The 26,874-nt window shown below is 33.1% G+C and overlaps 10 protein-coding genes across 30 annotated transcripts; 4 read left to right on the top strand and 6 right to left on the bottom strand.

Annotated features, from left to right (window-relative positions):
- Positions 1–477: 477 nt before the first annotated feature.
- LOC105213452 (cytochrome c oxidase assembly protein COX15 homolog) lies at positions 478–2,140 on the bottom strand. The gene is made up of 4 exons (XM_011186302.3): positions 1,971–2,140; positions 1,735–1,867; positions 1,547–1,679; positions 478–1,491 (listed from the first exon to the last, which is right to left on the bottom strand). The coding sequence occupies exons 1-4, from the start codon at positions 2,073–2,075 to the stop codon at positions 639–641; spliced, it is 1,224 nt and encodes a 407-aa protein (XP_011184604.1). The 5' UTR covers positions 2,076–2,140; the 3' UTR covers positions 478–638.
- A 237-nt stretch (positions 2,141–2,377) lies between these two features.
- LOC105213454 (zinc finger protein 624) lies at positions 2,378–3,921 on the top strand. 2 transcript variants are annotated; one of them, XM_011186306.3, is made up of 4 exons: positions 2,378–2,722; positions 2,779–2,853; positions 2,923–3,123; positions 3,184–3,921. In XM_011186306.3, exons 1-4 carry the CDS (start codon positions 2,516–2,518, stop codon positions 3,748–3,750), a joined length of 1,050 nt encoding a protein of 349 aa, XP_011184608.1. In that variant the 5' UTR covers positions 2,378–2,515; the 3' UTR covers positions 3,751–3,921. The 2 variants fall into 2 exon arrangements, with proteins under 2 accessions (XP_011184608.1, XP_011184606.1); XM_011186304.3 differs by having other exon boundaries at positions 2,379–2,722; positions 2,923–3,921.
- On the bottom strand, positions 3,797–4,594 carry LOC105213453 (uncharacterized). The gene is made up of 2 exons (XM_011186303.2): positions 4,434–4,594; positions 3,797–4,374 (listed from the first exon to the last, which is right to left on the bottom strand). The coding sequence occupies exons 1-2, from the start codon at positions 4,466–4,468 to the stop codon at positions 3,954–3,956; spliced, it is 456 nt and encodes a 151-aa protein (XP_011184605.1). The 5' UTR covers positions 4,469–4,594; the 3' UTR covers positions 3,797–3,953.
- Positions 4,595–4,947: 353 nt separating this feature from the next.
- On the top strand, positions 4,948–8,311 carry LOC105213455 (uncharacterized). Of its 11 annotated transcripts, none has more exons than XM_054234334.1 (8): positions 4,948–5,097; positions 5,954–6,164; positions 6,309–6,436; positions 6,866–6,978; positions 7,048–7,213; positions 7,267–7,397; positions 7,681–7,818; positions 7,888–8,311. In XM_054234334.1, exons 2-8 carry the CDS (start codon positions 5,984–5,986, stop codon positions 8,207–8,209), a joined length of 1,179 nt encoding a protein of 392 aa, XP_054090309.1. In that variant the 5' UTR covers positions 4,948–5,097; positions 5,954–5,983; the 3' UTR covers positions 8,210–8,311. The 11 variants fall into 11 exon arrangements, with proteins under 11 accessions (XP_054090309.1, XP_054090313.1, XP_054090315.1 ...); XM_054234338.1 differs by having other exon boundaries at positions 4,960–5,097; positions 5,957–6,164; XM_054234340.1 differs by having other exon boundaries at positions 5,064–5,082.
- A 272-nt stretch (positions 8,312–8,583) lies between these two features.
- Positions 8,584–10,515, bottom strand: Fib (rRNA 2'-O-methyltransferase fibrillarin). Its single transcript, XM_011186312.3, has 4 exons — positions 10,360–10,515; positions 10,051–10,296; positions 9,864–9,994; positions 8,584–9,621 (listed from the first exon to the last, which is right to left on the bottom strand). Exons 1-4 carry the CDS (start codon positions 10,370–10,372, stop codon positions 9,031–9,033), a joined length of 981 nt encoding a protein of 326 aa, XP_011184614.1. The 5' UTR covers positions 10,373–10,515; the 3' UTR covers positions 8,584–9,030.
- Positions 10,516–11,461: 946 nt separating this feature from the next.
- Positions 11,462–13,953, bottom strand: LOC105213457 (RNA polymerase-associated protein Rtf1). The gene is made up of 3 exons (XM_011186313.3): positions 13,775–13,953; positions 12,812–13,673; positions 11,462–12,741 (listed from the first exon to the last, which is right to left on the bottom strand). Exons 1-3 carry the CDS (start codon positions 13,847–13,849, stop codon positions 11,540–11,542), a joined length of 2,139 nt encoding a protein of 712 aa, XP_011184615.1. The 5' UTR covers positions 13,850–13,953; the 3' UTR covers positions 11,462–11,539.
- A 490-nt stretch (positions 13,954–14,443) lies between these two features.
- LOC105213460 (methylosome subunit pICln) lies at positions 14,444–15,363 on the top strand. The gene is made up of 2 exons (XM_011186314.3): positions 14,444–14,664; positions 14,731–15,363. Exons 1-2 carry the CDS (start codon positions 14,537–14,539, stop codon positions 15,317–15,319), a joined length of 717 nt encoding a protein of 238 aa, XP_011184616.1. The 5' UTR covers positions 14,444–14,536; the 3' UTR covers positions 15,320–15,363.
- Positions 15,364–15,367: 4 nt separating this feature from the next.
- On the bottom strand, positions 15,368–15,997 carry LOC105213463 (uncharacterized). The gene is made up of 2 exons (XM_011186323.3): positions 15,538–15,997; positions 15,368–15,481 (listed from the first exon to the last, which is right to left on the bottom strand). The coding sequence occupies exons 1-2, from the start codon at positions 15,907–15,909 to the stop codon at positions 15,395–15,397; spliced, it is 459 nt and encodes a 152-aa protein (XP_011184625.1). The 5' UTR covers positions 15,910–15,997; the 3' UTR covers positions 15,368–15,394.
- A 357-nt stretch (positions 15,998–16,354) lies between these two features.
- Positions 16,355–23,380, top strand: LOC105213462 (E3 ubiquitin-protein ligase Smurf1). Of its 8 annotated transcripts, XM_054234329.1 has the most exons (11): positions 16,355–16,642; positions 18,138–18,311; positions 18,384–18,422; positions 19,155–19,391; positions 19,461–20,365; positions 20,432–21,353; positions 21,411–21,773; positions 21,897–22,086; positions 22,140–22,339; positions 22,404–22,567; positions 22,640–23,380. In XM_054234329.1, the coding sequence occupies exons 2-11, from the start codon at positions 18,257–18,259 to the stop codon at positions 22,922–22,924; spliced, it is 3,360 nt and encodes a 1,119-aa protein (XP_054090304.1). In that variant the 5' UTR covers positions 16,355–16,642; positions 18,138–18,256; the 3' UTR covers positions 22,925–23,380. The 8 variants fall into 8 exon arrangements, with proteins under 8 accessions (XP_054090304.1, XP_054090303.1, XP_028896940.2 ...); XM_054234328.1 differs by having other exon boundaries at positions 16,355–16,626; positions 18,141–18,311; positions 20,432–21,773; XM_029041107.2 differs by having other exon boundaries at positions 16,355–16,626; positions 20,432–21,773.
- Positions 22,917–26,742, bottom strand: LOC105213461 (damage-control phosphatase ARMT1). 3 transcript variants are annotated; one of them, XM_011186316.3, is made up of 7 exons: positions 26,455–26,742; positions 26,283–26,385; positions 26,109–26,205; positions 25,783–26,051; positions 25,222–25,685; positions 23,850–23,989; positions 22,917–23,783 (listed from the first exon to the last, which is right to left on the bottom strand). In XM_011186316.3, the coding sequence occupies exons 1-7, from the start codon at positions 26,544–26,546 to the stop codon at positions 23,584–23,586; spliced, it is 1,365 nt and encodes a 454-aa protein (XP_011184618.1). In that variant the 5' UTR covers positions 26,547–26,742; the 3' UTR covers positions 22,917–23,583. The 3 variants fall into 3 exon arrangements, with proteins under 3 accessions (XP_011184618.1, XP_028896943.1, XP_011184617.1); XM_029041110.2 differs by having other exon boundaries at positions 26,283–26,388; positions 26,464–26,740; XM_011186315.3 differs by having other exon boundaries at positions 26,283–26,388; positions 26,455–26,735.
- Positions 26,743–26,874: the final 132 nt, after the last annotated feature.

The following is a 26,874-nucleotide window of genomic DNA, read 5'->3' as shown; positions in this document are numbered from 1 at the left end:
ACGAGACTTTTGCAAGTCAATTTTGCACAATAACATTTTGAAGTAGGCGTTCCTAGCGTTAATATATATTGCGAATGTGCTTTGTATATTTTGATAGCTAATTTTTAAATTAAATTTTTTAGATTAGATCTTGTACTTGTAACTTTCTCAACTCCTACCTATAGTTAGCTCGAAAAGTTTGATTTTCATAACAAACTAAAGACTCCGTCCATAATGTTTTATCATTTTCTGTGGTATTTTTCATTATTCGCGGTATGGTGTACACATCACAGTGCCAAAACTAAACTGAAAATTGCGCAGTTTTCGCCATACATCGCACAAATTCGTTGTGCAATAATTCAGACTTGAGTAAAATATCAAACTGATTTTGATTTTAGCACAATAACTGCGCAATTTTGCAACACGACGCAAACCTGTTATTATGCAAATATTTTGTGTGGTGTAGGGGCCCTGTAAGTCTACGAATCATACAAAAAATTACGTTATTCATATGTACATATGTACATTTAACTTTATTACTATTATTTATAATTATTATGCAATGAAGGCTTCACAATGTAACTATGCCATAGTTTCTATTAAAATGCACATGCATAAATATACTAATCACAATTATATTACTTTATATAGTTTTGGTTCTATTTGGGAATATACTTTAATAAACGCAATTCTTGACTTAACCAAAGAGCAAATGAAAGTAGTAACAAAGAACCCGATTGATGAGCTGTAGCAAGATATATGGGGACGTGATTTAATAGAGTCGTGATACCCAAAGTTGCTTGTAACCATGCCATCGTCATGGTAGCGTTAATAGCATATGATATGCGTTTAGGCAAAATACATTTTCTCGAATACACCCATAAGAGGGAAACAGTGACTAGAGTTGAAATTCCAAAAATTCTGTGATTAAATTGTACAGTTGTGGGGTTTTCTGTAAAGTTTCTCTGTATCGGTTGGAACAATAAAATGTCATCTGGAATCCACTTATCCCCCATTTTAGGAAAAGAATTATACACTAAACCGGCATCAAGTCCTGCCACAAAGGCTCCTGATACTGCAGTAAGAAATACCAACCCTTTAGATAGATGAGCTATTTTTTTTAAATGCATAAGATTTTTTGAAGACGTGACATTATTAGTTGAGGGTAGTAATTTCCGCAATCCTGATGACAAAAACAAACTGTATAGAACAAATGCGGCAGCTAGATGTGAGGCTAATCGATATTGTGATACTCTGGGAACATCATTAATGTCTTGAAATTTATCTTCCAGTCCAGATTTAACCATATACCAGCCCATAAGTCCTTGTAAACCTATGAGTGTCCCAAGTATCATAACACGCTTTTTAGTTGATATGGAAAAGTAGCCTTTTTTCCAAAAGTAAACTGCTGGAATTAAAAATACAGCTCCAATTCCACGGCCCCACATCCTGTGAATATATTCCATCATATAAATAAATTTAAATTCTTCTAACGTCATTGAGCTATTTTTCCTAGAAAAGAAACATATTATTAGTACTTAGTAAAGGATAATTTATAAATAAATACAATTTATATTCTGGGTACTGCTGATAATTCCAGAACTCAGCTTTCCATTCCTCTGTGGTCTTTGGTTTTTTTTCACCGAGCAATTTCCAATTCACCATTGATAAGCCTGACTCTGTAAGTCTTGTTACCCCGCCTATTAAAATATTTAACACATATAAAAAAGGAAATGAAGGAATGCCTAGACGTACCAAGTGCAACAGCAACATATACCATCCCACCGCAACAAAGTAGCCATGAACCTACTATTTTATCATTTTTTCCTTCTGTACTATTACAACGAGTTTGCCAACTTCTCCTCCATTTAGATTCTAAATTAATATTCTGTAATGTTATTTGTGCACATGTGCATATTTTTAATTAAAAATATTGCTTTATACCATCACATTTTTCATTTTAATTTTTTCAAAAGTTCTAAGAACCTTACCCTTCTCGAACTGCGACTGAGCAAATGGTTATAACGACATAATGTTAGCGGACGATTAACCGTTAAAGGCCCATTTTTATTTAGTAAAAACCTTGTGAAATTCATTATTATTTCTTGTTTTATTTTTCTTATTTTGGGTTGAAATAAATCATATGGTATTAGATAGGGATGTTACCATTACGATCAAAGTTCTACTACAGTGATAATTACGACTTGCAGTTATTATATCGAAATTAAAACATTCACCACATTTTCTGCAATGAAATGTGCTTAATATATTATTAATGTTTTCAATATTTTTTGTAAATATATAAATATTCTTCAGAGAATACATTATTTATAAAATAAAGACTTGCATTATTTCGAATGAATAGAAATAAAAGAACTTTTCAATAGTGATGGCATCCCATTTTTTATATTCTCTTTAAAAGCAAAGGCTGGAAAAATAATTCTAGTTTAAATATTATTTAGTTATTATAAGCTGTTATTCAACACAAATTTCGTTAATTAAGTACATAACTATAAAAAATAACTAGGAAAAATCAATGGGAGAAAAAAATAACAAAATAAATGCAAATCATTCACATATTCGGGGTGAAACTGATCCAAAGGAAGAAGAGACATTGTTACACATAGTAAAGATTCAAAGCCCCTTTGATGTTACGACGAAGTGCCAAAGAGAAACTAAATTTGTCTCCAAAGGCGAAAGGATAGCACATTTAGAGATTGAGATTTTGCCGGAATTTTTAATGGTAAGAGTTGAAAGGAAGTTTAGAACAATATTAAAATCGGATATATATATTCCAAGGGCGAGATTAAAAAAAATGCATCTTCGGAATTAGCTACATATGAGGCTGTTGACAAAGGGAATAAATGTCAAAGAGTAAGCATTCATACAAACAACTTACTAAGCTTTAATTAAATATTATTTCTTTAATTTAAAACTTTGAAGACAACGAGAAGATGTTTTTTCCAATTACGCTCTACTGATCCATCTATTATATTGGGATTTATTGATATTATTCGGGTACATCCTTGTCAGTGGAATGTTCAGCAGCATGATTTCGACAACAAAGATAAGAGGGATAGGAGTACTGTGATAATATGCGAACAAATGCAAAGGCAATTTAACCTGAGTATATCACCACAATTGGTACGTTCCAGCATACTGTCCTTGATGCGGTGGTTTAAACATGAATATCTTCGCTCACAGCAGGTAGCAAAGTCAAATGATTTATCTTACCGAGATGGTTATGTGTGTGCTCATCCTACATATTTTAACAAGTTAAAAGAATTTCTTCCACATAAACATTTAAAAGTAACAAGTTGTAATGAATGTCAGCGAAGGTTTAAAACGCAAAATCAACTCTTGTGGCACAACCACCAAGTTCACGGAGCAAATAAGCCTTTTCAATGTCGGTATTGCAAGCGGAGTTTTCTGCACCCGTCTACATGGAAGCACCATGAAAACCGTCATACTAAAATACATGTATGGAAGTGCGAATTGTGCAGTCATAAAAGTTCCACAAAATCTGATCATAATATACATATGGTCACTCATTCCGACATACGTGCTTTCGTATGTGATTTGTGTGGTTCGTCTTATAAGAGTAGCACAAGTTTAAATGTGCATCTTCGTACACATGAAGCACCAAAATTACAATGTCCATTATGTAACCAAATGTTTTACGAAAACTATCGACTTAAACGTCATCTATGGACTCATGAAGCAGAACATTCCGTCAAAGCAGAGACAAATATGGCACTAAACTTAACATAACACAAACAAATAAATTCTAACGCTGCGGCAAAAGTAATCCAGAACGTATAGAAATTTACATTTATTTTGGTATTACGTAAACCGTTGTTCATATGATCTTGAATTGATATTTAAAAAATACATAATATAGATATGTTTTAAAAAATAATAAATTTAACTTAATGCACGCCAGTAACATCTACTTATTTGATTATAATCAAGCCTTAGTGTACATCTAAATGTTTTACGTCGACTCCTAGCTCTAGCAATCTTTTCTCAATTTGAGAAGTGTCCAAACCATTTTCTCTATTATATTTGTAATTTACAGTAAGCTGTACTTCTTCCAGACCCGCAACTTGATCAAACAAGTTCCCTTCTAGCCTTTTGTCTATATCACTTTCTTCTCGTAGTATGCAGAAATATAATAAGAATACGGCTAAACTTCCCGAAATGACATACGGTTGAAACCATAACGTGTCTTCAGAACCGCCACTTCTGGTATCGCGTGCTCGCCAAGTTGCCGCTTGGCTTCCAAAGAACTTGATTGGTTCATTGGAGCTCTCGTTAGATGGTTTGGGAGTATTGGACGCTTGTCGATGGCAAATTTTAGAAGTTGAATATCTACCCTGATATAGCAGTTGTGATCTGGAATATAATTTTATCCGGTTATAAATAAACTATTCACTGCTAAATTTACAACATACGCTGATTGGAGAGCAATTCTAAGGTACGGAAGCATGATTAATTTTCACTTATTAACCGAAGAATTGAAAACATTTCATAATAAACCACGCACTTTTTATTCGTATATGTGAATGCATGTAATTATTTGATTGTCAGATTGACAGCAAAAGTATTGCCAGAGAATAATATTTAAAGTAATTGGATGAATTTGTCTATACACGTATTAAAAACTCTCGTAATAAAAATAATAGGTTACGTGATGTTGCGTGTTCCTAGCGAAAAGTTTATACTTCGGAACGCTCTACCGAGGATTGTCCATAAAAATGATGTTCGATCTTCTGAAATTTGTCTGTTATTTTATTATGTTTTTCTATATTTATATACATATGTGTAAAATATAAAATATAAATTTCTAAACATATATTTCACGATTTTCGAAAATGATCACATCTGCAACCACTAGAGAAATTCAATACCATAATATGCCATACCAAATTTAGTGGAGCGAATATAAAAAAAACAATAACACAAATAATATTGCCCGGGCGCGAGCAACTTTGTTAACATACCTCTTTCCTCGTCGTCCCCTATATCACAAATTTGGACTAGCCACCGCAAAAGTTGTCGTATTTGAACGTAGTCTACCTATACCTATCTCGGTAGATTTTCGTACGTTAGCGTTAGGTTGTTAATTTCTTCTACTAAAGTAGCTTTAAAATAACTATAATAATAAATTTAATTATTAAGTTTTTTAATATTAGTAAAAACAAAATTTGTTAATTAAATATTTAGGTTGTGTTTATTTAAAATTGAGATTGATTAAATTTTTTTTATGTCATTGTGTGTGTGTGTACATGCATTTTGCAAATCTGTGACAGATGCAGTTCTGTGGTTGTAATAACTCAAAAATAACAGAAGTAAATACATTTCGCTGACTGTTTTACAGAACTTGAAAGTATTCATTCGTTTGGAAAATATATTCGAAAACATGCAAAATCAAAAAATCTGGAAATAAATAAACAGACGCAGTTTTAAAGGCTACAAATTTAATTATAGTTTGAAATTAGTTGGTTCTTATTTTAATCACTTTCTTGGTTGTTGAGTATACAATTATGTGTATATATTCTATGTTGCAAACGATTTCCTACAATATACTGTCAATATCATTTTTTACAACGCATTAGAGCAAAGTCCAATTAGTGCATTCAAGTATGGACAAATATTTGTTTATGTGGGTGTAAATTATACATATGTATATGTATACATATTGTCTGAATAAAATGCAACAGTTTACATAAACACCATCATATGCATTAAACTGTAATTTCTTGAATTATTTAATTAAATATTTTTGATTTGTGAGAATATTATATTACGGACATTCAGTGATTATGCAAGTATAATAATATATAATAAGATATAAAACTTTATTAATATTTAAATTAGATGTTGAATAATATTTTAGGGAAAAAACGAAATTGTAAATACGTATATAGGTAGGACATTCTATGTAAGTTTTTTTATACATTTTATATTATAGCAGTTATAGTTTGTGGAGAGAGGGTTCGATATGGCTTCTTCAATACAATGTGTCACAAGCGCTACTCGCGTTTTGCGTTTACTGACTATAGCGAAAAAAAATTGTTGCAATGCAAGAAAATCAATAAACGCCAACATTGTTTTTCCCCTGCAAGCAAAAGGAAGTACAACAACATCACAAGCACTTGAATATGGCAAAATAATCCCCAATGGTAAAAAGTATAATAATTACAATATATTGTAAAAAAGGAAACAAACCTATGCTTATTACTATGCACATACATCTTAAAAACAAAAATTACTTTTTTATAAATTTTTGTTTTTAGCAATATATAATAAACACATTTTGTCTTTAGCTTCTAACATTGGGTACTCCACTCTTTTAACAAGACGATTGATTAACGATTCGAAAACAAATTGCAGACACTTTTCAAGTCTACAGAAGACGCATACGAATTGCAAGCCTATTATATTCACTGATCATGTAAGCCCGTTTAAAAAACATCCAATTTAATATGTTTATAAGATTCTGTAGTGTCTAATTTATTTACAATTAAAACCAATTTTATGTTGCCAATATTAGAAATAGTTAAACATTTACGAACGGGCGATGTCAAGATTGGTCATTCAATATCAAATATACAAATCTGAATTTATAATTACCTGTCTGTAATATAAAAATTATGGCTGTCAAAGACAAAGACAAAGATATGAACAGCGAATTCCAAATTAACTTTAAATAATGTATACTATTTATTACCGTTCTTATTGTTAAAAATTAAAATTATTAAAATTTGTGATGTTTGTTTATTGACATAAATTTGTCTTACTATATGAATATTGTTAATGTTTAGTAACTATAACTATGTTTACTAGCATAACTGTTATTATTTGATACTTTATTAATTTTAAGACGACCATGGTGCCTTGGAACCGACGTTATTTTTCATCTAATGAGATCACAAAAAATATAACCTTGTTCACAAATGAGCCATTTAAGAGTGAAGTGGATCCAAAGACTTTAAAGTTAGTAAAGTTGTATTATTTTATAGCTATTTCAATGTGAAATACACATTTACATTTTATTTCGTTTAGAATCAAGCAGCCTTCTGGGAATCCACTTGTTTTGATGATGGCATGGCTAATGGCTAAGCAAAAACACTTGAGAAAATATGCTCAAATATACACTGATATAGGATTTGATGTTGTGATAGTACATGTTACGCCATGGCAACTTCTTTGGCCCGTTAAAGGAACACAAGTAAATATGATTATGTTTACATGTAAAATATTATGGCTTTCATTGGTATCTAGGTTGTGGCTGCAGACACCCTTAAATTCCTGGAAAATAACATATCCTATGCGCCAATTGTTGTCCACGGGTTTTCTGTGGGCGCTTATCAGCTTGGAGAAGTAATGCTACAAATGGCTCGCAATATAGAAAGGTATTAAAATATAATAGATGATTGAAATTGAAATACTCTTCAGGAATGTTCGTATGCTGCAAACAGATGCACTTAAAACAATCATGGATATTGTTAATATTATTTATATTTTTAATATTTATGAAAATGTAAGTGTAATATAACTCTAAACAATACATCTATAATATTGTAGATTCCATGTTTGTGCATAGCCAAGTCTGTTGTGTTTCTCTGTTTGCACGTACATACCGAGTGCTTAAAGATAATGTTGTAATATTGCTCGAATATTTTTATTTATATTCAGGTATACACATATATTAGACAGAATTGTCTGTCAAATTTGGGATAGTGCTGCCGATATTACTGAAATCCCTGTCGGAGTGCCGAAGTCCCTTTTTCCCAAAAATCCACGCATGCAAAGCGCTTTACGTAATTATATCCTGTAAGTTAACCATAATAAACGTACTTAATTGTTTCAAATTCAATTAAATTTACATATTTTTTAATTCAGTTACCATATGAAAACATTCCATAACCAAGCTACTGTCCATTACATGCGATCCAGCCAAATGTTTCATTCTACTTTAATTAAACAACCAGCACTGTTTTTTGTATCGGAAAATGATAATATTGGACCTCCATCATCTAACCACGCAGTACGTGAAAATTGGGAGCGTGCTAATATCAAAGTTACTTTTAAGTGTTGGGAACATTCACAGCATGCCGCACATCTTATTAGACATCGCGAAGAATATTTAGAGTGTCTATTAAAACACCTTGAAAGTTCTGGTGCGATCGACAGTATCGGCTTAAAAACACGTGCAAAATTATAATTATTATTTTAAACATTTTAAATTAACGACTTTAAGGCAATAAAAAATTAAGAATTAACTATGGATAAAGCCCAACGTTAATTGTTCGTGGCAGCCACTAAATCTTGTTTACATCATTCAAACTCGAAATGTATATATATTTATAAATATATATATATTTTCAAGCTTTGAATTGGCAAGGGGCAGTCAAATTCGGTACGTAAAAATACAATATATTTTCACGCTTTGAATTGGCAAGGGGCAGTCAAATTCGGTACGTAAAAATACAATGACGAAAAAAATACGTAAAAAACAAGAATCACCATATTATATGGAGTACAAAACAAAGCTATTACATCCACTACCAATTTTTATGTTAATTTTTAAACATCTGCTTTAGTTTTATCAGGTATTTATTATCTGCAATTCAATTCCGATTGAAGCACTTCTTCAAATTAAAAGAATTGCAAACATATATTAGAAAATGAAAAACCGAACTTAAATTAACTTACTTATAAACTTAAACTGTCAATTATCTCATACTGCAGTTTATATATTTTTTGTATATTTCAGATACAATTTTTTCGGAAGCGCTGTTATATCGAATATAAATTAGTTGTAAAATAACGCTTGTTTTTTATGTTATGTTACAATCAAAAAACCTTCTATCTAAACAGTGCATTTACAAGCAATATACTCATATTAGCTGCAGTAATTGAAAATGTACATAAAATAAGTGCTGTAGTTAATGCAATTAAATCTGGATTTGATGTCGCTTAAGATCTAGATCTTATCAAATTTTTTATTATCTTTAAAATTAAGGCAACTAACCAAAAATGTATTTAAGAGCCAACACTTTTAGGTGGCGGTCTATAAACTCCCACAACAACTGCATGATCGCGTTCATAAGGCTCTAACGTTATCTGCTCTTGTGGCTTTAACTTGTCTGCTTGCATTTTTTTAACTTCAGCGGCGAATACTGCCTCTGGCTGCGCAGTAGAATCAATACATGATGCCTTAATAGATATAACGAAATGCCCACCATTTTTAAGAAAGTGTTGTGCATTTAACGCGACGATACGCCCTTGATCTGGTTGTGCAACATCCGCGAATATTGTATCCACCATTCCGACTAGCATGCGGTATTTATGAGGATGACGAGCGTCCTCAATTATGGGAATAATATTTGTACGTTTCTTTGCCACATTGATAAGATCACGACCGGAACGATGCGAAAATTCTACAGCATATACAAGGCCTTCCGGTCCAACAACATCGGAGACATGTGAAACTGTGGTGCCTGATGCCCCTCCTAAATAAAGTACTTTAGAACCTGGAGGCATATGTATTTTATCAACACCTCCTAAAATAGCTGCGGCGAGCTTTGATCGGAAGGGGTTCCAAACACGGTACTCTATTTTTTCGCCATTTGTCTAAAAAAAAAAATAATTACTGTCATTTTGAGTTCCAAATTTTAATTGCGCTGATTCACTTATTTGGTTCAGTAGTGCATTATTCTAAAACTTTGTCATTTTAAATTCGTTTAAAGGTCTCAAACCAAACGAATCTAGTTTTGTTGATAAAGTTTCATGGCCACATATTACCATGTTCCGTACCCCTGCACAATCTCATCATATTAATGGCAAACAATCACAATAATAATAGAAAAACATACCTCAACAGAAATCCTTTTTTCTCCATAAACATCGGAACCAGGGACAAAGTTTCTTGTTACCAAAGCATCTTCTTTTCCACGTGCTATAAACACGCCTTCATGACGATGGGGCTCAATTACAACAGTTTTACCTAGTGTATACATAATAAGTATTCAAGACTCTGTATATATGGAAATATATATATACCTCCTTTGAAACCACCAGCACCACTTCCGCCTCTTCCACCACGACCTCCTCCACCTCTTCCTCCTCTGCCACCTGGCCCGCCACGACTACCGCCACCACCACGACCGCCTCCTCCACGTCCACCGAAACTGCTGCGTCCTCGATCACCTCCTCCGCGGCCGCCACCACCACGACCACCAAAACCGCCACCACGACCACGACCACCACCACCACCTCCGTTTCCACCTCCTCCGCGTGGTGAGAATCCTATAATTCAATGACATAAATTATATCCCATGTTCTTCAGAAACTTTAATTCATTTTGCTCACCTGGTTTGCCCATGATTTAAAAATAAAAGTTCTGTAAAATATATAAAATGATGTGAACTCCTCCAAGCAACGGAAAAATGATACCTGACCAAAGGCAAGAAAGAAAAGCAAAACACGTGTTCGTGTATGGTTGTTAATTTATTGTTGGTAACACTGCTAAATACTAAAGCACAGAGTTGCTTCATAAAAATACAGGGTGTTCAATATATTTGTCACATCCGCGTAATTTTTCGAAGTATTATCCTTCAGCAAATTTCTGAAAAAATAGAAAAAACACAATAGAAGTGATTTAAATTATATATATTATTTACTTAATATTTTTCTTTTAATTCGAATAGCTTATTAATTATAAATATATAATAATTGCGTTACCGTATTTATCAACTATACTTCGTTTTGACGGTACGCAATTTATATATTAAGTGCCTTAAACGTGAATTCCTAAATTAATATAAAGTGGTCATTGTCAATAAATGTGTGGAAGACCGTTAGTGTTTTAGTAAACATAAATACTACAATAAACACTATTTGGCACCTTGATATTCAATTAAAGCTACAGAGATGCCGTCGTCAAGAAAACAACTTACATTTGTCGCCAAAAATTATTCATAAGCCTTAATTCACTTCTTATATTTTCAATAATTCAATCATTATGTAGATATGTTGGAATATTCATATTCAATAAAATGCACTGTTTGTGTACAATTTCGAAAAAGGGTATAATTCACTTATTTCAAATTTATTTATCGTTAATGTTAAAAAACTTTGAAATCTATAATTTGAAAATTGGAGAGCTCTATGGTCCGCTGATTATTTCTTGATCAACTTGGAACACGTCTTGCTTGAAAAAATTTAAAGCTAGACGGCTTTCAAGTTTCAGAAGTGAGAGTGTGTAGTATAAAAGTATATACTCTCTCACTTGAAAGCAATTTCTTGAACGTGTAACAGCTGGGTTACGTTCATCCCCAAATTTTTCGGAACCGCGAAACTGTAACCCAAATAAACCAGCTAAAATGAAAAAACAAATTATAATTTATAGGGCAAGCCGGGTAACCTTCACACACTCTTCTAAAAAATGTGCATATATGTAAGCTTATGGATGCCTATGTTTAGAGTTTAATTTACCTCAAAGTCTTTATTCGAACAATTGATTCTTGTTGAATACAAAATAATTTGAAGTTTATCGTGTTGTTGGAACAGTATTTAAAAGGGAAACGTCCAATTCAATGTCAAAATCATGTAAAGCATATAAGCTGTAGTCTGTTTTAGGTTCAGTTGGTTTTGAACCTCCCGTAGTGCTCTCTTCAACTTTTCGTTTTGTTGGTAGTGTTGCTTGTGCCTGCTGGACGGTTGGTTCATTTTTTTTCTCAACTGATTTGAAACCCATGCGTGGTTGAGTAATACGTCGCGTGAACGGATCCGATATCTTTAAACCTTTATTGGCACGAGCTTCTTCCATAATTGCTTTCTCAGCGTCTTCAACATTCCGTTTTCTATTTCGATCATTTATATAAGATATTAAGCTAATGCTGCTTGATCGCTTTTTGTCGAGTTCTGATGCACGACTTTCTAGCTCATCAATTTGTTGACCTAAATCTTGCGCTACATCATAATCTCCCCGTAACATTGCAGCATCTCTTTCCTTCATGAGACAAGTTTTTCTCATTGCGTAATTAGTGGGTCTATTTCTAAATCGATTTTTCTCCTCAATGATTTTTTCTACGTCTTCATCCTTAAACTCGTAATTAAGAGCTTCTTTGATATCCTTTTGTTTACGCTCAATCATATCGATTGTTGGCATCGGTACATTTTGTTGTGTACATATGTCACGCCATTTAGAATATTCAGTTTCGGTAAACTCTTGATTGGAAATAAACTCTAAACGAAACACACGTTCTTGAGTGCCGTGTTTAAGTTTTAAACCTCGATTGGTCCGAGTTTTTCCAAGGCTATAAATTTTTGCAGTTTCCACCACTCCAACTATTTCAGCCACCCTATAAACAGGTTTTTGACCATTATTACCAATACTAATACGTACAAAACAATTCATAACTGTTCGCTCAAACATGGGAAGATTAATAAATCTTTCCATTTTGAATCTTGATAGTCGCAATTTGTTTAATTCCTCTCGACTGCTAATATATACTGGTGCCCTTATAGTGTCTTCTTCATCTTCTGAATCGCTGGAAGATTTACTGCTACTCGCCGAACGTGATCGTTTTTCGGAAGGCTTCTCGTCCTCTGTGTCGCTACTGCCAGAATCATCAGAATATATTTCTGAAGCTTTTAACTTAACAGATGACTTTCCTCCCGACACTCCTTCAAGTTCTTCCTTTTCTTCCTCCTTATCGCGTTCTGCTTGACGCTTAGCCTCCTCTTCCTCTGGAATTGTTATTGCAATAGTAAATACATTTGTACTGAATTATATATCCATTCTTATGTAAAAATATACCTCGTTTTGCCTTTCCCTCGCGTTTTGCTTTTAGCATTGCCATTGCCGTGCTACGCTTATCGTCAGTCCTATTCATTTCAACATTTTTCTTACGTTCTTTGGATCGTTCTTTATGATCTAAATTTTCTACAGTATTTTGGTCATCTGTTGAGAGTTTCTGATCAAGTAAGGCCTCCTCGGCTATAGTTGATGGCATTTCCATATCTTGAGTAATATTTGATGTTACTATCTCTTCATCTGCTTCTTTCTCTACAACTGGAACTACTTTTACTTCAGTATTTTCTTCTTTATGCTTCTGTTTAAATTTCTTAGCCATGTTACTCTTCTTTTTCTTGTGTTTATTAGTTTTTATAGCTTTTTCTCCGCGTCGTGCTAACTTTAGTTTACGTTCAATTTCCCATCTAGTTTTCAATAAATCTCTTTGTTCTATACGCTTAAAAATCTCCGTTTCACGCTCTTTTTCTGATAAACCATTCAGACGTTTACGATCTTCTTCGTCTCCCATGAGGTTTTCATCATAACCATCATCAAATTCTGAATCTGAGCTGGTATCCGAACTTTCTCCTGAACTTGAATCTGAATCACTTTCTGCTTTACCATCACTCTCCGAAACCTCCCCCTCTTCTCGGCAATTAGGTTCTTTATCCAATATATCATTTTCTTTATTCTGATTATCATTTTCTCCTTCGGAGTCCGATGAATCTGATTCCTTGTTAACTTTTTTTATACGTGTTTTTTTCGCAGCAGTGGAGGTACTCGCCCCCTGTGCCCAGTCTGAGTCAGAATCAGATCCAGACAATGTTGCAGATTTGACTTGAGTCGAGTTTGTTCTAGACTTCTTCTTTGCTAGAGAAAGAAGTTCCTATAATATATTAATAAATATTTAAAAACATTATTTCCATTCTGTCTTAAAATAAATATAAGTATAATGATTTATAACATTTTCGACTAATAAAACTTTACCGATTCAAGATCAGATGCATTATCACTTGAATCATCGTCCGACTCTATTAAAGTTTGTTTTCGACGCTTGCCCATTTTCAATAATTTATTTTCACTAAACAATGACAAGAAAACAAATGACGATAATAAAAATATGAATACTATCCTCAAGTCAATTTCCTAGTGAGGAGAACTATACCTCAGTATTCGAATTAATCGATAATTACTATTATATTATATTGCTTATAGCCTTGTTGCCATTTTAACGAAACTTGTAAAATATGGGAATTGCAACACAAACAAAGTATTTGGACAATACAATGACAGTATATATTACATAAAATTAATAATGTGATCCTGTCACTATAGAGAAAAAATATTAACAAAATTATTTAGAAAATATTGACGATGCATCTCTTCAAAATAGCAAATACTGTAATTTTTGCGATGTCACTTGCAAATGCCATGTGCTTTTATTAATTAATTATATATAAATAAATATATACTCATATATATCAATTTAGTGTCGACAGAAATTTTAAATAAGTTGACCTTAAACTTTTGTAGAAATGAAAAAAAAGTCAAATAACCAACTTTTCATTTTATTGTATGTAGTAATTGTCAGTATAATTTCTCTGATAATTATTGCCTACCATAACCAATATGCTGCCCTTACCACAGCTAACATGTTCGATGTATTAACTATTGCATGTGTAGACATCAAATATTTTCTAAATGCCGGTATTGCAAATTTATAAGGTACTCAATTTTAGGCAGAAATAAATGAAAGCTATGGCTTTAATAGTTCATATAAACCCACCTGAAGATGGTTTAATTTATACAGCTAATAATACCAAGTTGAAAATTGGAGATAAAATTGTGGGAAAAGGAACATTATATATAAGCCAAAAGTAAGTAATGAGAGTCGGTAAATTGACGGATAATAAGTAACTACTATGTATATGTGTATTTACTAGCTATTTTGGATGGCAGGCTGAAAATATGAGTGAAGGTATTTCTATACCATGGAAACAAATTAGCGTACATGGGATATCATCAATTCCATCCAAGTGTATATACTTTATGTTAGATCATAATCTTGAATGGCGAGGTGTATACGATAAGGAAACACGGGCGTCGGCTCCCAATATAAGCAGGAATGGAAATGTTAATGGCGCGGAAGTAGCCCAGCAGATAAATGGAGAGATTGTGCATATGGAACAACAATTAGATGATGAAAGGAATATTGATGTGGATGAGGGAAATGTTACTGATGATGAAGGCGATAACACTGATGACCATTTGACTGAATGTTGGATTCTACCAGATGACGTGAATACTGTTGATATAATATTTCAAGCAATGACGGAATGTCAAGCCCTTCATCCAGATTCCGCTGATAGTCTCTCTGAAGAAAGTGATTTTATGGATGATGATGATGGGAATAGTATTGAAAGTGTTCCAGTACTTGTGGGAAATGATGAAATAGATGACGCTGAAGACGCACAAGGAGGAATACGTAATTTAAATTTAAATGATGAACGTTTTGCAGATGCAGATGAGTAGACATGATCAGTAAATAAAACATTTTTTTTAAGAAAAAAAACGAATACCTAATTTTTATTAAATGTGTTTATATTGTTAGTCCTTATTAAGATTTTTTTTCGAATTTTTCCTTCTTTTATCCATTTCATTTTGAATTTCCGTATCCGATACTAATTCAGAGAACTATAATATACAAAATTTATACTTTATGAAAATTTTATATGTGATTCAGTAACTACCTCTTTGGATATATTGAGCAAATGTAAAGCCTGCTTGTACGCATCTCCGTTGCTGGGAATTTTATCATAATTCCAATAGTAGAAATTGTTGAAAGTTCCAGTTATGTATATATTACGAAATTTCTTATTATTCGGAAGATCAGTTTCTTGTAACACATATGAATTATGAGTTGTTGGTACTTTAACCACTTCTCCATTTAGCGGGAAACCTCGAATAGCATTTGCTAATAAACTGCTTTGATCTACAAGAGTATACGAACTAAAATAATTTGATACATCAGTTCTTCCGTCTCCATTTATTTTAGCAGGAAGATAATGTACTTCTAAATTGTTTCTTTTTATATCACCATGTACTTTCAAAGAAATAGACATCTTTAGACAATTTATCTTATTCCTGTTGTAGACGAACCTCCTCTATCGCGGATATATTCACAATTGTTAGTAACAAAAAGTCAGTATATAAATTCTACAAGTACATTTAATATACCATCTGGTGTAATATAAAATAGAAAAAATGAGGAAACTCTGTTTCCTACATATATCCCTCTTTAACAAATATTTGTTTGATAGACTACAAATTCTAAATAAATACTCAAACATAATTTCACAGCAGTATTGAGAATGTGATGTGTTCATACGTTTGAATTTTTAAAATTTAAGTTTAAGATTGGAACTAATAACAAACATATTGTTTTAAAGATGTTATTAAAATAATGAACCTTGAAGTTTACATGTGACACACACCTAATGTTTTAACCAGACATTCTCTCTTCTTCCATTCACAATAAATTCATTTGTATTCACCACGAAAGTAATAGCATAAAGGAAGAACGATAAGGAATTGCTCAACAAAAATGGCGTTTTCCACTTTGCGAGATTTTGCACTTGCTCTAATAAGTAGTAATTAAATTTGTAGTAAAGAAGTTATTTAAATTTTGGTCGCGGGGATTTAAAAAAATCTATTATTGCCTTCAAAACTTAAAAGTTATAATAATAGTTAAACTAAAAAGCACAAATATATGGAATCGAATGGGTAGAACTCACAAATGCACACACACATACGCGATGGAATCACAGTGAAAAGTTATGGTATCAATTGTAAAAAGTAATCAAATAACTCTTTAATATTTTAATGCATTGGATATGCTTGAGTGAAGATTTGGTTCGAAATGCCAGATAATGAAGTGCTTACACATAATTTTACTTGTAATATTTGGGCACATGAAAAATAAGACAAATTGTTTATATACATTAGTATATAAATTCTCATTAATACATATACATATAATCGGTATGTTTGTAGATATAAACGTAAATTCGGTTAAGTGATCATTTGATAATTGTATCCTCCTTGTCAGAAAATATACATATGCCTAATAACATCGCATTGTTAAGATGAAACAAATCACGTCTATGAGTAAATTGATTACACATATGGTAGTTTAAAACAGATACCCAGATGCATATGCAGAAAGTATTATTAAAATAGTTTAGTTATAATCATATTATAGTATGTAGGGCACAAACATAATTTATTTAAATTTTTTCATTCGCGCCAGTTTTCCTCATGCCAATAAATTAAAGTAAGACAATTAAAATAAATGGCAAATTAATGATTAGCAATAATTATAGCTACGACTGTAAGAAAGCCAAGTTAATTTGTGAATGTTCGCTTAAGTATTTTATATTTAATTAATATAGAATAAATATAATTCTGACCCAGAAAATCAGAAAAATGTTATTTAGATACTTACATTTACAGATTTAACTCATAAAATTTTGTCATATTTTGAAATTGGAAATAATGGAGCGATTATTCATTTGTCTAATACTTTAATACTTCACACGTTCTGGTGAACTTTATTCTATCCTTTAGTATTTCCTCAAATTCCATGGGATTTATATCGAAGCTTTGTGCCTTATTAAATATTTTGCAAATAATTTGTTGTATCCAAGGGCACAATATTTTAATAATTCCGTGGTACAAGATTTCTTTATTCATTCCAGCAGCATTCCATTCTACTCTTTCGTTGATGGCATTGTTTGTTAACTCCCGTTCAGGTTTCTTTTGATTTAAGTATTTTTCTATGTATATACAATTTTTCTGGAAGAAGCAATATATAATTCTGGCAATTTTTATTTTTGACAAGGTATTTTTAAGTCGTCAGTAATACCTCTATAAATTTTTTTTTTTCAATTTTTAATTTTACCACAAGTAAAAACATTTTTATTTGCAATTTAAGACTTATTGAAAAAAAATGGTCATTAATTATCTTAGTTGATAATTAGGACAAAAGTGAGTTGCTAATATGGAGTTAAATAAAAAATTTGGCTTCAGTTTGATATTGCTATAATACTTTACAATTAGTTCTTCTTTAAACAAATTATAGCGCGAAAAAATTCCTAAAAGTAATAATAAATTTATGTGCGGAACGAGCTCACACATTTAAAGGTCCTTTGGGTATATTTGTACCTAAACTTATATTTGACTAACAGAAGCGTTTCAGGGATTCAATAATTTGTTATTTTTACTGTTTATATTGCAAATGGAAATGTTTCAAAAACATAAAGATTTATTTTCTTAGTTTTTTTCATTATAGTAGTTTCGGTTCATATCTACATAAATTACATTACATAGAACGTATGAATATTGTGTCCTATAATATAATTTGAAGTTCGCATTGCTTTCGAAAAGAGAAGAGTTTTACCAACACAGAATATGAATAAATTAGATTATCCTCGCCGTAATGGAGCACTCAAAGTGCGAATAACGAGTAAGTTTTAAAAATATTAAATAATTTCATTGACTGGATTAGAATTCACAATTGTATAATTTTTAATTTCAGTATTATGTGCACGTAACTTGGCTCGCAAGGATTTATTTAGTAAGTATTAATAATTTCAGTTATTGCGGTATCTTAGTATTTTTTCTAAATTTACCATAATTTATCTATGTATAATTTGTTCTGGTTATAAATCTGTTGATATTTTGAAAAGATTTTATTTCGATTCTTTGATTGTTACTGCCGACGCCTTAAATCTCCTTAGTTTATTAGTAGTTCTGAAATACAGAAATATCTAAATATAATATTTTTAAAGATGAGAATGGAAGCATGGCTATTAGACGCCTTAAGCAAACATCCTCGGTTCAATCAATATTAAAACAATTATGCGAAGACGTGTCCCATTGGGAGTAGCCAATAATATCTAATGGATAATAATTGATAACTTCAGGCTTTACATATCTCGTATTTGTTCATATATAACAATCTTTGCTAATTGTTGCTTTTATACTTTGGACTTTAAAAATTAATAGCATTTGTTTACTTTCAGAAGGTTATTACTTTGACGATAGGGAAATTTAATTCATAAGATATAAGATTAGTAGGTTTCACTGGGTATGTATAACATGTGGAGACTCTTTGGATACAGGACATATGTTGGCTATTTCAGGGTCTAGTCTTAATTAGTAGGTTGAACATAAAATAATTTCAGATGGGTCTATTTAATTTCACGAGGCAACTTGCCATAGGTTGTGGTGGTGGTGGTTCAACTCCAAAGGCTCGAACTCGAATTTTAAATACGTTTGGTTATATTTAATTTTTTTTCTTCTTTAGGACTTCCAGACCCATGCGCTAAAGTACTGGTCGATGGTACAGCACAGACATATACTACGGATGTTAGCAAGTCAACTTTAGATCCTAAATGGAATGCACACTACGACCTTTTTATTGGGAGTAACGATGCTGTTACTATTACAGTCTGGAATCACCGGAAAATACATAAAGCTAGCGGATTCCTTGGTTGTGTACGCATACCTGCAGATTCAATACAGAAGTTAAAAGGAATGGGATGTACGTCAATATTTCTTTTATAAATTTGAATATATGTATATATATATTTATGTATATATGCTTTTTTAGTTACACGTTTAAATTTGGGTAAACTCTCTCCTGAGGATGATGATATGGTGCGTGGACAAATTATAATTGCCTTATTGTCAAAAGATGGTCCATGTGGTGGTAACCCTTTGGCGGTGGTGGGTCCCAGTGGAGATGTTCGTGGCCCATCGGAAGATGATTCGTCTGAAGATAATTTACCAGAAGGTTGGGAAGAGCGCCGAGCTGGTAATGGCCGTGTATATTATGTAAATCATACCACGAAATCAACGCAGTGGGATCGGCCCAGTGCTCGTTACCGTCAGCGCACAAGGGTCCAAAATATTGAAGGAACCAATGTAAGGCATCCCGCCGGACCAACACGTTCGAACACTTGTACAAATCTTCTTAGCGGAGAAAATAGCTGTAGTTCTGAAAGAAATGCAGCCGAAGCAGCTGACGAAAGGCGTCATTCGACGGAAGTGCTCCCATGTTCGAACATGGGTTGCAGTAGTATTATGAATAATATCAATGCAAATGTCAATGTCCAAATAGGCAAGGAGAATTGTAGTCCAAAGTGTGTGGATAATAATATAAGAAAACATAATCAGCAGATACGTGGCAATAATGAAAATCAAAATTCGATTGGTGCTACTACACAAGCAGCTGCGCAGATGCGCGTAAGTGATTTTAAAGCTTCAACAACTGTTTCCACGACTGATACACCAGCGGTTGTAACAACTGCGACAACAGCTACCACCGCTTCTGTTACGGTTACTTCGGGTACCATTTCAAATGGAGAAGTAAGCAACAATAGTCACGGAAGGAAGCTAGCAACAATTTCAAATGGTCAGCAAGCGGGACCTTATTTTAATGAGCAGATTGCATCAGAATCAAGCGACGGATCACTGTTATTATGTACGCCACAACGTCCGAATAATCAAAATCAGGTAATTTTAGAAATATCTCACCCTTTTTTATTTGATACTATTGGATTTTTTATCATATTGACAAAGACAAACGGTAATGCTGGTAGTACAAATGGATCGAATGCAACTCAGTCGCATATTAATGGATGGAATGCCGAAAAAAATGATCATATATCTTCGTCTACAACTGCTAGTATATTACTGAGTCCGATCTCAGGAAATGGCAATACCGTAACTGCCAGCGGTGTTAGTGGCTCAATTATGAGTCAAAGTCCCAATGCAAATTCGAACTCACAAATTTCAAAGCCGTCATGTTCCACAACGGCAAATGGCAATAATCGGGAAAGAGAACATGATCGTGATAGAGAGCGTGAAAGAGACACACGTAATGTTAGTGTACCATGTCCTTCAAATACTGGTGGTTCAGGAACAACTGCTTGTAATCAACGTTCACAGCGACGTTCTTCGAGAGGAACTGAAGAGCCACCACGTCGCCGTTCATCGCGAAGCACGCGCGCTTCCAGCAACAGTGGTGGTGGTGGCCAACGATATGCTATTTGTAATACTAGCGGTACAAATCCAACAGCACGTCCATTTATGGACCTTCCAACAGGCTATGAGATGCGAACAACACAACAAGGTCAAGTATACTTTTTCCACACTCCTACTGGTGTATCTACGTGGCATGATCCACGTATACCTCGCGATTTTGAAACGCAACATCTAACACTTGATGCAATCGGGCCACTGCCCAGTGGTTGGGAGCAACGGAAAACCGCTTCTGGCAGAGTTTACTTTGTCGATCACAATAATCGGACAACTCAGTTTACTGATCCCCGATTTAATTGCAATATTCTTCAAATGATACGGCGTGGCGCTTTATCTAATACAGGTAATTGTTCCACTGGAGCAGCGAATTCTCTGGTTTCTACGGGTAATGGTAGTATCGTGCAGCAACTTTCTCCAGCACCCTCTCATCCGCTGTCAAGTGGGAATAGCGGTTCAGCAAGTAGTAATAGTGGTACGTCCCATCGTATTGTTAATAATACAAGTACACCACCCGCAGATCTGCCGCAAGGTCTTTTAGAAGGTTCTGAGCTGCTACCCAAATATCGGCGGGATTTAGTTAGTAAAATGCGCGCTCTGCGCACTGACTTGCAGACACTGCAACCACAGTCTGGTCACTGTCGTCTAGAAGTGTCACGTAACGAAATATTTGAAGAGAGTTACAGACTGATAATGAAAATGCGACCTAAGGACATGCGTAAACGTTTAATGGTAAAATTCAAAGGAGAAGAAGGCCTTGATTACGGCGGTGTTGCACGCGAATGGCTTCATTTATTGTCGCGTGAAATGCTCAATCCTCAATATGGATTGTTTCAATATTCACGTGATGATCACTATACGTTGCAAATTAATCCGGACTCTGGTAAGTAATGCCGTATTTTTTTTTTACATTTATTAAGGAATTTATTGAAATTATTATTAACATATTAACACAGTGAATATTTAAAATAATGTTTACTAATATCATCTAATGTGTATGTTTTAGGTGTTAATCCAGACCACTTGTCGTATTTTCACTTTGTCGGCCGCATTCTCGGAATAGCGGTATTTCATGGACACTGTTTAGATGGTGGCTTTACAACACCCTTTTATAAACAACTTCTTAATAAACCGATAACTTTAAATGATATAGAAGGAGTTGATCCAGAGTTGCATCGTAGTCTTACTTGGATGCTGTAAGCTATTTAAGTATATGCAATTCCAAAATTAACAACAAGTCTATTTTTAGTGAGAATAATATAACGGGAATTATAGACTCTACATTTAGTGTTGAGAACAATAGTTTTGGTGCATTGGTAGTTCATGAATTAAAGCCATCAGGTGCTTCGATATCAGTAACTGAGGATAATAAGCGCGAATATGTTAAACTTTACGTAAATTACCGATTCATGCGAGGTATTGAGCAACAATTTCTGGCGTTACAAAAAGGTTAATAGCTACTTATTATTATTCCAATATACATATTTATGAGATTTTTCGTTTTATGTGGCAGGTTTTTGTGAACTTATTCCAGCTCAGCTTTTGAGACCTTTTGACGAGCGTGAGTTAGAATTAGTAATTGGTGGAATTTCTAGCATTGATGTTAATGACTGGCGCATCAATACAAGACTGAAACACTGTACTCCAGAAACGCAACAAGTGATATGGTTCTGGCAGGTAGGGGTTAATGATGTTTTCTAATAATTAATTGGTTAATTGATATATTTTAATTTTTTTGGTATCATTGAGGTGGTGGAATCCTATTCTTCTGAAATGCGCGCACGTCTTTTGCAATTTGTAACTGGTTCATCAAGGGTGCCCTTACAAGGTTTTCGAGCATTGCAAGGTTCAACTGGAGCGGTTGGACCACGGTTATTCACAATACACCTAACTACAGATGTGCCCACTCAAAACTTGCCAAAGGCACATACATGTTTCAATCGTATTGATTTACCGCCTTATGAAAATTACCAATTACTGTACGATAAGTTGACGCAGGCTGTGGAAGAAACTTGTGGATTTGCTGTAGAATAATAATTTACACTGAAAGATAATAGTTATCTGGTGGTAGAATGAAAACAATTAAATGCTTACCTAATAACCAGTGGATCTACGAAATACATGTATTTTTTCCTACTTATTTGGATTGGTTGAAATCAAAAAACATCACTGCTATTCTTTTATTTTAATTTGTTAATTATTAATTTTTTGATTAATTGTTGCCGAATTTTGCTGTTCCAAAAAGAACCGCAATTAATTATACATACGGATGTATAATACGCAATAAAAATAAAGAAACACATATATCCATACAACGTTTTGTTCACATACGAATACATATAGTAACGTAGCCGAGAATATCAAAACATATGTATACAATTATAAGATAATAATGAGAAAGATCTTTTGTTATGAATGGTTTTAACATTTTAAGAAATCATGCTTGTGATTAATCAGTTAAATAAAAATCGGAAGATAATTTGAAAATTATTTACGTCCTATGAATTACTTCGAAAATTATTTCAAATTACGTCACAGTGGTTGTGGATCAGGAACATTTATTTTAAATAGATTTGTATTAAATATTTATAAATTACTTTTTGATACAATTTTGTTTTCCTTGACTTATAGGGATATAATACCAACAAATTATAGTAAAAATTAATTATAATGTACATGTAATAAATATTAGTTCATATATGTTCTACTGAGTTTAATGTGGTATTTGGGCAACCACAGTAGTTCTTTTCTATAAACTGTATGGTGCCATATTCACCACTAAGCATCCAGTCTTTGTTCTTTTTTGCCAAGTCTTCATTTTTACCTGGACTCATACCACAAATAATTTCAGTCTTTACTATTCGTAAACTACATATATTAGCTGGCTGAAACCCTTTAATGAGAATATATTAGTTAAACTATTTAGTCCATTCATGGTGTAAATATAAACTATTTCTACCCCGAATACAAGTTATGAACGGTTCCGAAGCATCCCATCGAAAATCACCTATTAATTTTCTGTAGTTACAGTCACCTTTAATAATTATCATATGAGCTTCAGTAAGTTGTTTGTATAAATCTGGACGCACATCCCGCATTCTAAGGGAAAATATATAGTTTGTATATAATTATGTACATATGATATATATGTATTTATACTCTCGCAACATGTTGCACAGAGTATTATAGTTTTGTTCACATAACGGCTGTTTGTGTCACCAAGAAATAAAAGAGTTGGATATGGGGTAACATATATATAAATGATCAGGATGATGAGTGGAGTTGAATTCCGGATGTCTGTCCGTCCGTCCGTGCTAGCGATAACTTGAGAAAAATTGAGATATCTTAATGAAACTTGAAACACATGTTCCTTGGGGCCGTGAGTGGGTTGCTTTCGAAAATGGGCAAAATCGTCCACAAAATGGCGAAAACCAAAAATACATAAAGTGTCATAACTAAGCCATAAATAAAGTTATACAAATAAATAATACAAAGGATCGCACTAGGAAGGGGCATATTTGCATGTAATTTCTTTGGGGAAGTGGGCGTGTCTCCGCACCCAAATCGGTTATTTGTATATATCTCGCAAACCAATGAAGCTATATAAACCAAACTACAGTCGTTTCTTTTAGCCACTTCTTAATACAGTCCAAAAATGAAAGAAATCGGATAATAACCACGCCCACCTCCCATACAAAGGTTAGGTTGAAAACTACTAAAAGTGGGTTAACTCACTAACGAAAAACGTCAGAAACACTAAATTTCACACAATAAATGGCAGATGGAAGCTGCACTCAGATTTTTTTACAAAATGGAAAATGGGCATGGCGTCGCTCACTTATGGGTCAAAAACCATATCTCAGGAACTACTCGACCAATTTCAATGAAACTTGGTTTGTAATAGTTTCCTTACCTCCCAATGATATGTTGTGAAAATAGGCCAAATCGCTTCACAACCACGCTTACTTCCGTTTACTTTACAATATATAAAGAAAGCACTAGTGAAGATATCGGTGCAGAACTTTGCACAAATACTACGTTTATAGTGTGGCAGCCCCATTCTAAAAATCGCCAAAATCGGACCATAGGTTTTCAAGGCCCCATATATCGAACATGAAGACCTCGGTGCTTCTAACCTAATATTAGGGATTCCAACTTTCAATGGATTTTATACAATATATTTGACGAATATGTGGGTCAAATTGTGTATTATATAATATTATAATTAAGTTAAATAAATAAATTGCGAGAGTATAAAATGTTCGGTTGCACCCGAACTTAGCCCCTCCTTGCTTGTTATATATGTGTTTGAATGTATACTGCTGCCGTACCTATAAAATTCATAGGGACTTGTCCAAAAATAATCAGCCTCCGCAACTTCAAATTTACCATCACTCAAGTTTTGGAGCCATATCCTGGCATACTCCTGTGTGCAACGCCCAGCTTGTTTTTTTAATTGTTGAAGTGTCCAATGAAAATCTGTTGCTGTTGCATCCGTTACAAACCAAGGAACTGCTTTCATGTGAAAACGAACTTTGTCTACCAGTTTCGATTCCAGCAAATAATGAGCTAGTATGAAGTCAACAACCAATTCATAACCCGCGTTGTCGCAAATAAAATCGACTTGGACGGGTTTAGTATGATCCGCCGATTTAAAAGAGTTGATAACCGAAGTCGTACTATCAATTATTATATTCTTCTCGTAAGCTCGTAAGTGCTCGAAAGGACCCTTACGTTTTATGTTGTATTTTTCTGTGTCAGCAGATATATCGCATTGGTTACCCCAAAGATTAAGCTGTGAAAATTGTTAAGTTAATGGTTAGTTGTGGTTAGATTGTGGTTTATTTCCAGAATTCAACCACTATATTTCATCAAACGAGTTTATTAATTACCCTTAAGAGGAACCGTAATACATCATCAGAAGTCTGCACGGTACGTATTCCAAATAGTATGATTTCAATTGTCGACAGAAATGCTATTAGAGATTTATGTTTTTTCGTAATATAGTAGTCGAATGTTTTTAAAGTTTGGGTGTTTTCTAAATAGCATATCAAACGTCGGAAAACATAACATTCGGCATAAAGAAAGCATGTACTAAAGAAAGTGGTTTGTCCTTCTTCAAGATTCAACAGAAAGTTGTTCCAAAAGTCTCTATCAGGCTCTATATTTGGATGATTTAAAAAAGTTTTCTTTTTAACAAACGTTTTATTATATTTACCAGCACCAGAAAACTGATGAAAGGGTCCATCATGTTCCAATCGGTATTTTAGCTGACTTATTCTATAAATTACCTTAGCAAAGTCCACCCGAGATTCCTAAGTTTTATAAGTTAAAAGGTTTTTAAAAACTTAAATGTTTATACTTGAATTCTCTCTAATATGAGTTTACGTACCTCGCCGTATTGTGATATTAAAACATCCAAATTCTCCGATAAATTAAAGATGATTTCTGCTAAATTATGTGGAAGTCTGTAGCGTAACACGAAGTAGGCAAAACTTCTAAAGAGTTTAAAATTAAAAATTTTCTGTCTTAGTAATTATTATACTTAATATGTCGAGCTTAACTGCTTGTACCGGGCTGAAATAAGCGAATGCCTTGGAGTCCTTGAATTTAATATACCATATTTAATATCGAATTCGTAGTTTGCATTAGACATATTGAGAGTTTCAATTAGTTTATTAAATTGCCGAAAACTGTTCCCTAATGAATACAGGATCTTTGGAATTTAATATATAAATATTTTAACCCGAATATTCAATTAGATTTAACAATTTATTCACATATTTTTATTGACCATTTAATGAAAATTATTTTGTAATTTTTATTTATTTTCGAAAATGAATATGTTTATGCTGCTGAATTATTCAATTATAGTAATAAATCATAAGGTTATTGCTTTCCATGATTTCTTTTAAACAAGTGTTCAGTAACGTAATTTTTATAGTAGGTAGGGAATAAGAGTTGTGCGAAACCTAATTATAAAT

The sequence above is a fragment of the Zeugodacus cucurbitae genome, chromosome 6, assembly GCF_028554725.1.
Source record: "Zeugodacus cucurbitae isolate PBARC_wt_2022May chromosome 6, idZeuCucr1.2, whole genome shotgun sequence".
In the NCBI taxonomy this organism is placed as follows: Eukaryota; Metazoa; Arthropoda; class Insecta; order Diptera; family Tephritidae; genus Zeugodacus; species Zeugodacus cucurbitae.
The sequence above is the reverse complement of the archived record's forward strand: the minus strand, read 5'-3'. Positions and strand labels throughout refer to the sequence as shown.

Coding starts and splice junctions, on each gene's coding strand:
- LOC105213463 (XM_011186323.3), bottom strand. CDS start 15,909: ATGTCTATTTCTTTGAAAGTACATGGTGATATAAAAAGAAACAATTTA. Junction 15,482..15,537: donor TGCTCAATATATCCAAAGAG/GTAGTTACTGAA, acceptor TGTATATTATAG/TTCTCTGAATTAGTATCGGA.
- LOC105213452 (XM_011186302.3), bottom strand. CDS start 2,075: ATGAATTTCACAAGGTTTTTACTAAATAAAAATGGGCCTTTAACGGTT. Junction 1,868..1,970: donor TCAGTCGCAGTTCGAGAAGG/GTAAGGTTCTTA, acceptor ATAACATTACAG/AATATTAATTTAGAATCTAA. Junction 1,492..1,546: donor CAGTACCCAGAATATAAATT/GTATTTATTTAT, acceptor TTTCTTTTCTAG/GAAAAATAGCTCAATGACGT.
- LOC105213462 (XM_054234328.1), top strand. CDS start 18,257: ATGAATAAATTAGATTATCCTCGCCGTAATGGAGCACTCAAAGTGCGA. Junction 19,392..19,460: donor GAAGTTAAAAGGAATGGGAT/GTACGTCAATAT, acceptor ATGCTTTTTTAG/TTACACGTTTAAATTTGGGT. Junction 22,087..22,139: donor CGTAGTCTTACTTGGATGCT/GTAAGCTATTTA, acceptor GTCTATTTTTAG/TGAGAATAATATAACGGGAA.
- LOC105213453 (XM_011186303.2), bottom strand. CDS start 4,468: ATGCTTCCGTACCTTAGAATTGCTCTCCAATCAGC. Junction 4,375..4,433: donor AGAATTGCTCTCCAATCAGC/GTATGTTGTAAA, acceptor ATTATATTCCAG/ATCACAACTGCTATATCAGG.
- LOC105213460 (XM_011186314.3), top strand. CDS start 14,537: ATGAAAGCTATGGCTTTAATAGTTCATATAAACCCACCTGAAGATGGT. Junction 14,665..14,730: donor ACATTATATATAAGCCAAAA/GTAAGTAATGAG, acceptor TGTATTTACTAG/CTATTTTGGATGGCAGGCTG.
- Fib (XM_011186312.3), bottom strand. Junction 9,995..10,050: donor TGCTGGTGGTTTCAAAGGAG/GTATATATATAT, acceptor TGTATACACTAG/GTAAAACTGTTGTAATTGAG. Junction 9,622..9,863: donor AAAAAAGGATTTCTGTTGAG/GTATGTTTTTCT, acceptor TTTTTTTTTTAG/ACAAATGGCGAAAAAATAGA.
- LOC105213455 (XM_054234334.1), top strand. CDS start 5,984: ATGGCTTCTTCAATACAATGTGTCACAAGCGCTACTCGCGTTTTGCGT. Junction 7,398..7,680: donor ATGGCTCGCAATATAGAAAG/GTATTAAAATAT, acceptor ATTTATATTCAG/GTATACACATATATTAGACA. Junction 7,819..7,887: donor GCTTTACGTAATTATATCCT/GTAAGTTAACCA, acceptor TTTTTAATTCAG/TTACCATATGAAAACATTCC.
- LOC105213461 (XM_011186315.3), bottom strand. CDS start 26,546: ATGTCTAATGCAAACTACGAATTCGATATTAAATATGGTATATTAAAT. Junction 26,052..26,108: donor TCATCAGTTTTCTGGTGCTG/GTAAATATAATA, acceptor ATCCAAATATAG/AGCCTGATAGAGACTTTTGG. Junction 25,686..25,782: donor TATTACGGTTCCTCTTAAGG/GTAATTAATAAA, acceptor CAATTTTCACAG/CTTAATCTTTGGGGTAACCA.
- LOC105213457 (XM_011186313.3), bottom strand. CDS start 13,849: ATGGGCAAGCGTCGAAAACAAACTTTAATAGAGTCGGACGATGATTCA. Junction 13,674..13,774: donor ATGCATCTGATCTTGAATCG/GTAAAGTTTTAT, acceptor AATATATTATAG/GAACTTCTTTCTCTAGCAAA. Junction 12,742..12,811: donor CGAGGGAAAGGCAAAACGAG/GTATATTTTTAC, acceptor TAACAATTCCAG/AGGAAGAGGAGGCTAAGCGT.
- LOC105213454 (XM_011186304.3), top strand. CDS start 2,516: ATGGGAGAAAAAAATAACAAAATAAATGCAAATCATTCACATATTCGG. Junction 2,723..2,778: donor TTTTGCCGGAATTTTTAATG/GTAAGAGTTGAA, acceptor ATATATTCCAAG/GGCGAGATTAAAAAAAATGC. Junction 2,854..2,922: donor AAGGGAATAAATGTCAAAGA/GTAAGCATTCAT, acceptor AAAACTTTGAAG/ACAACGAGAAGATGTTTTTT.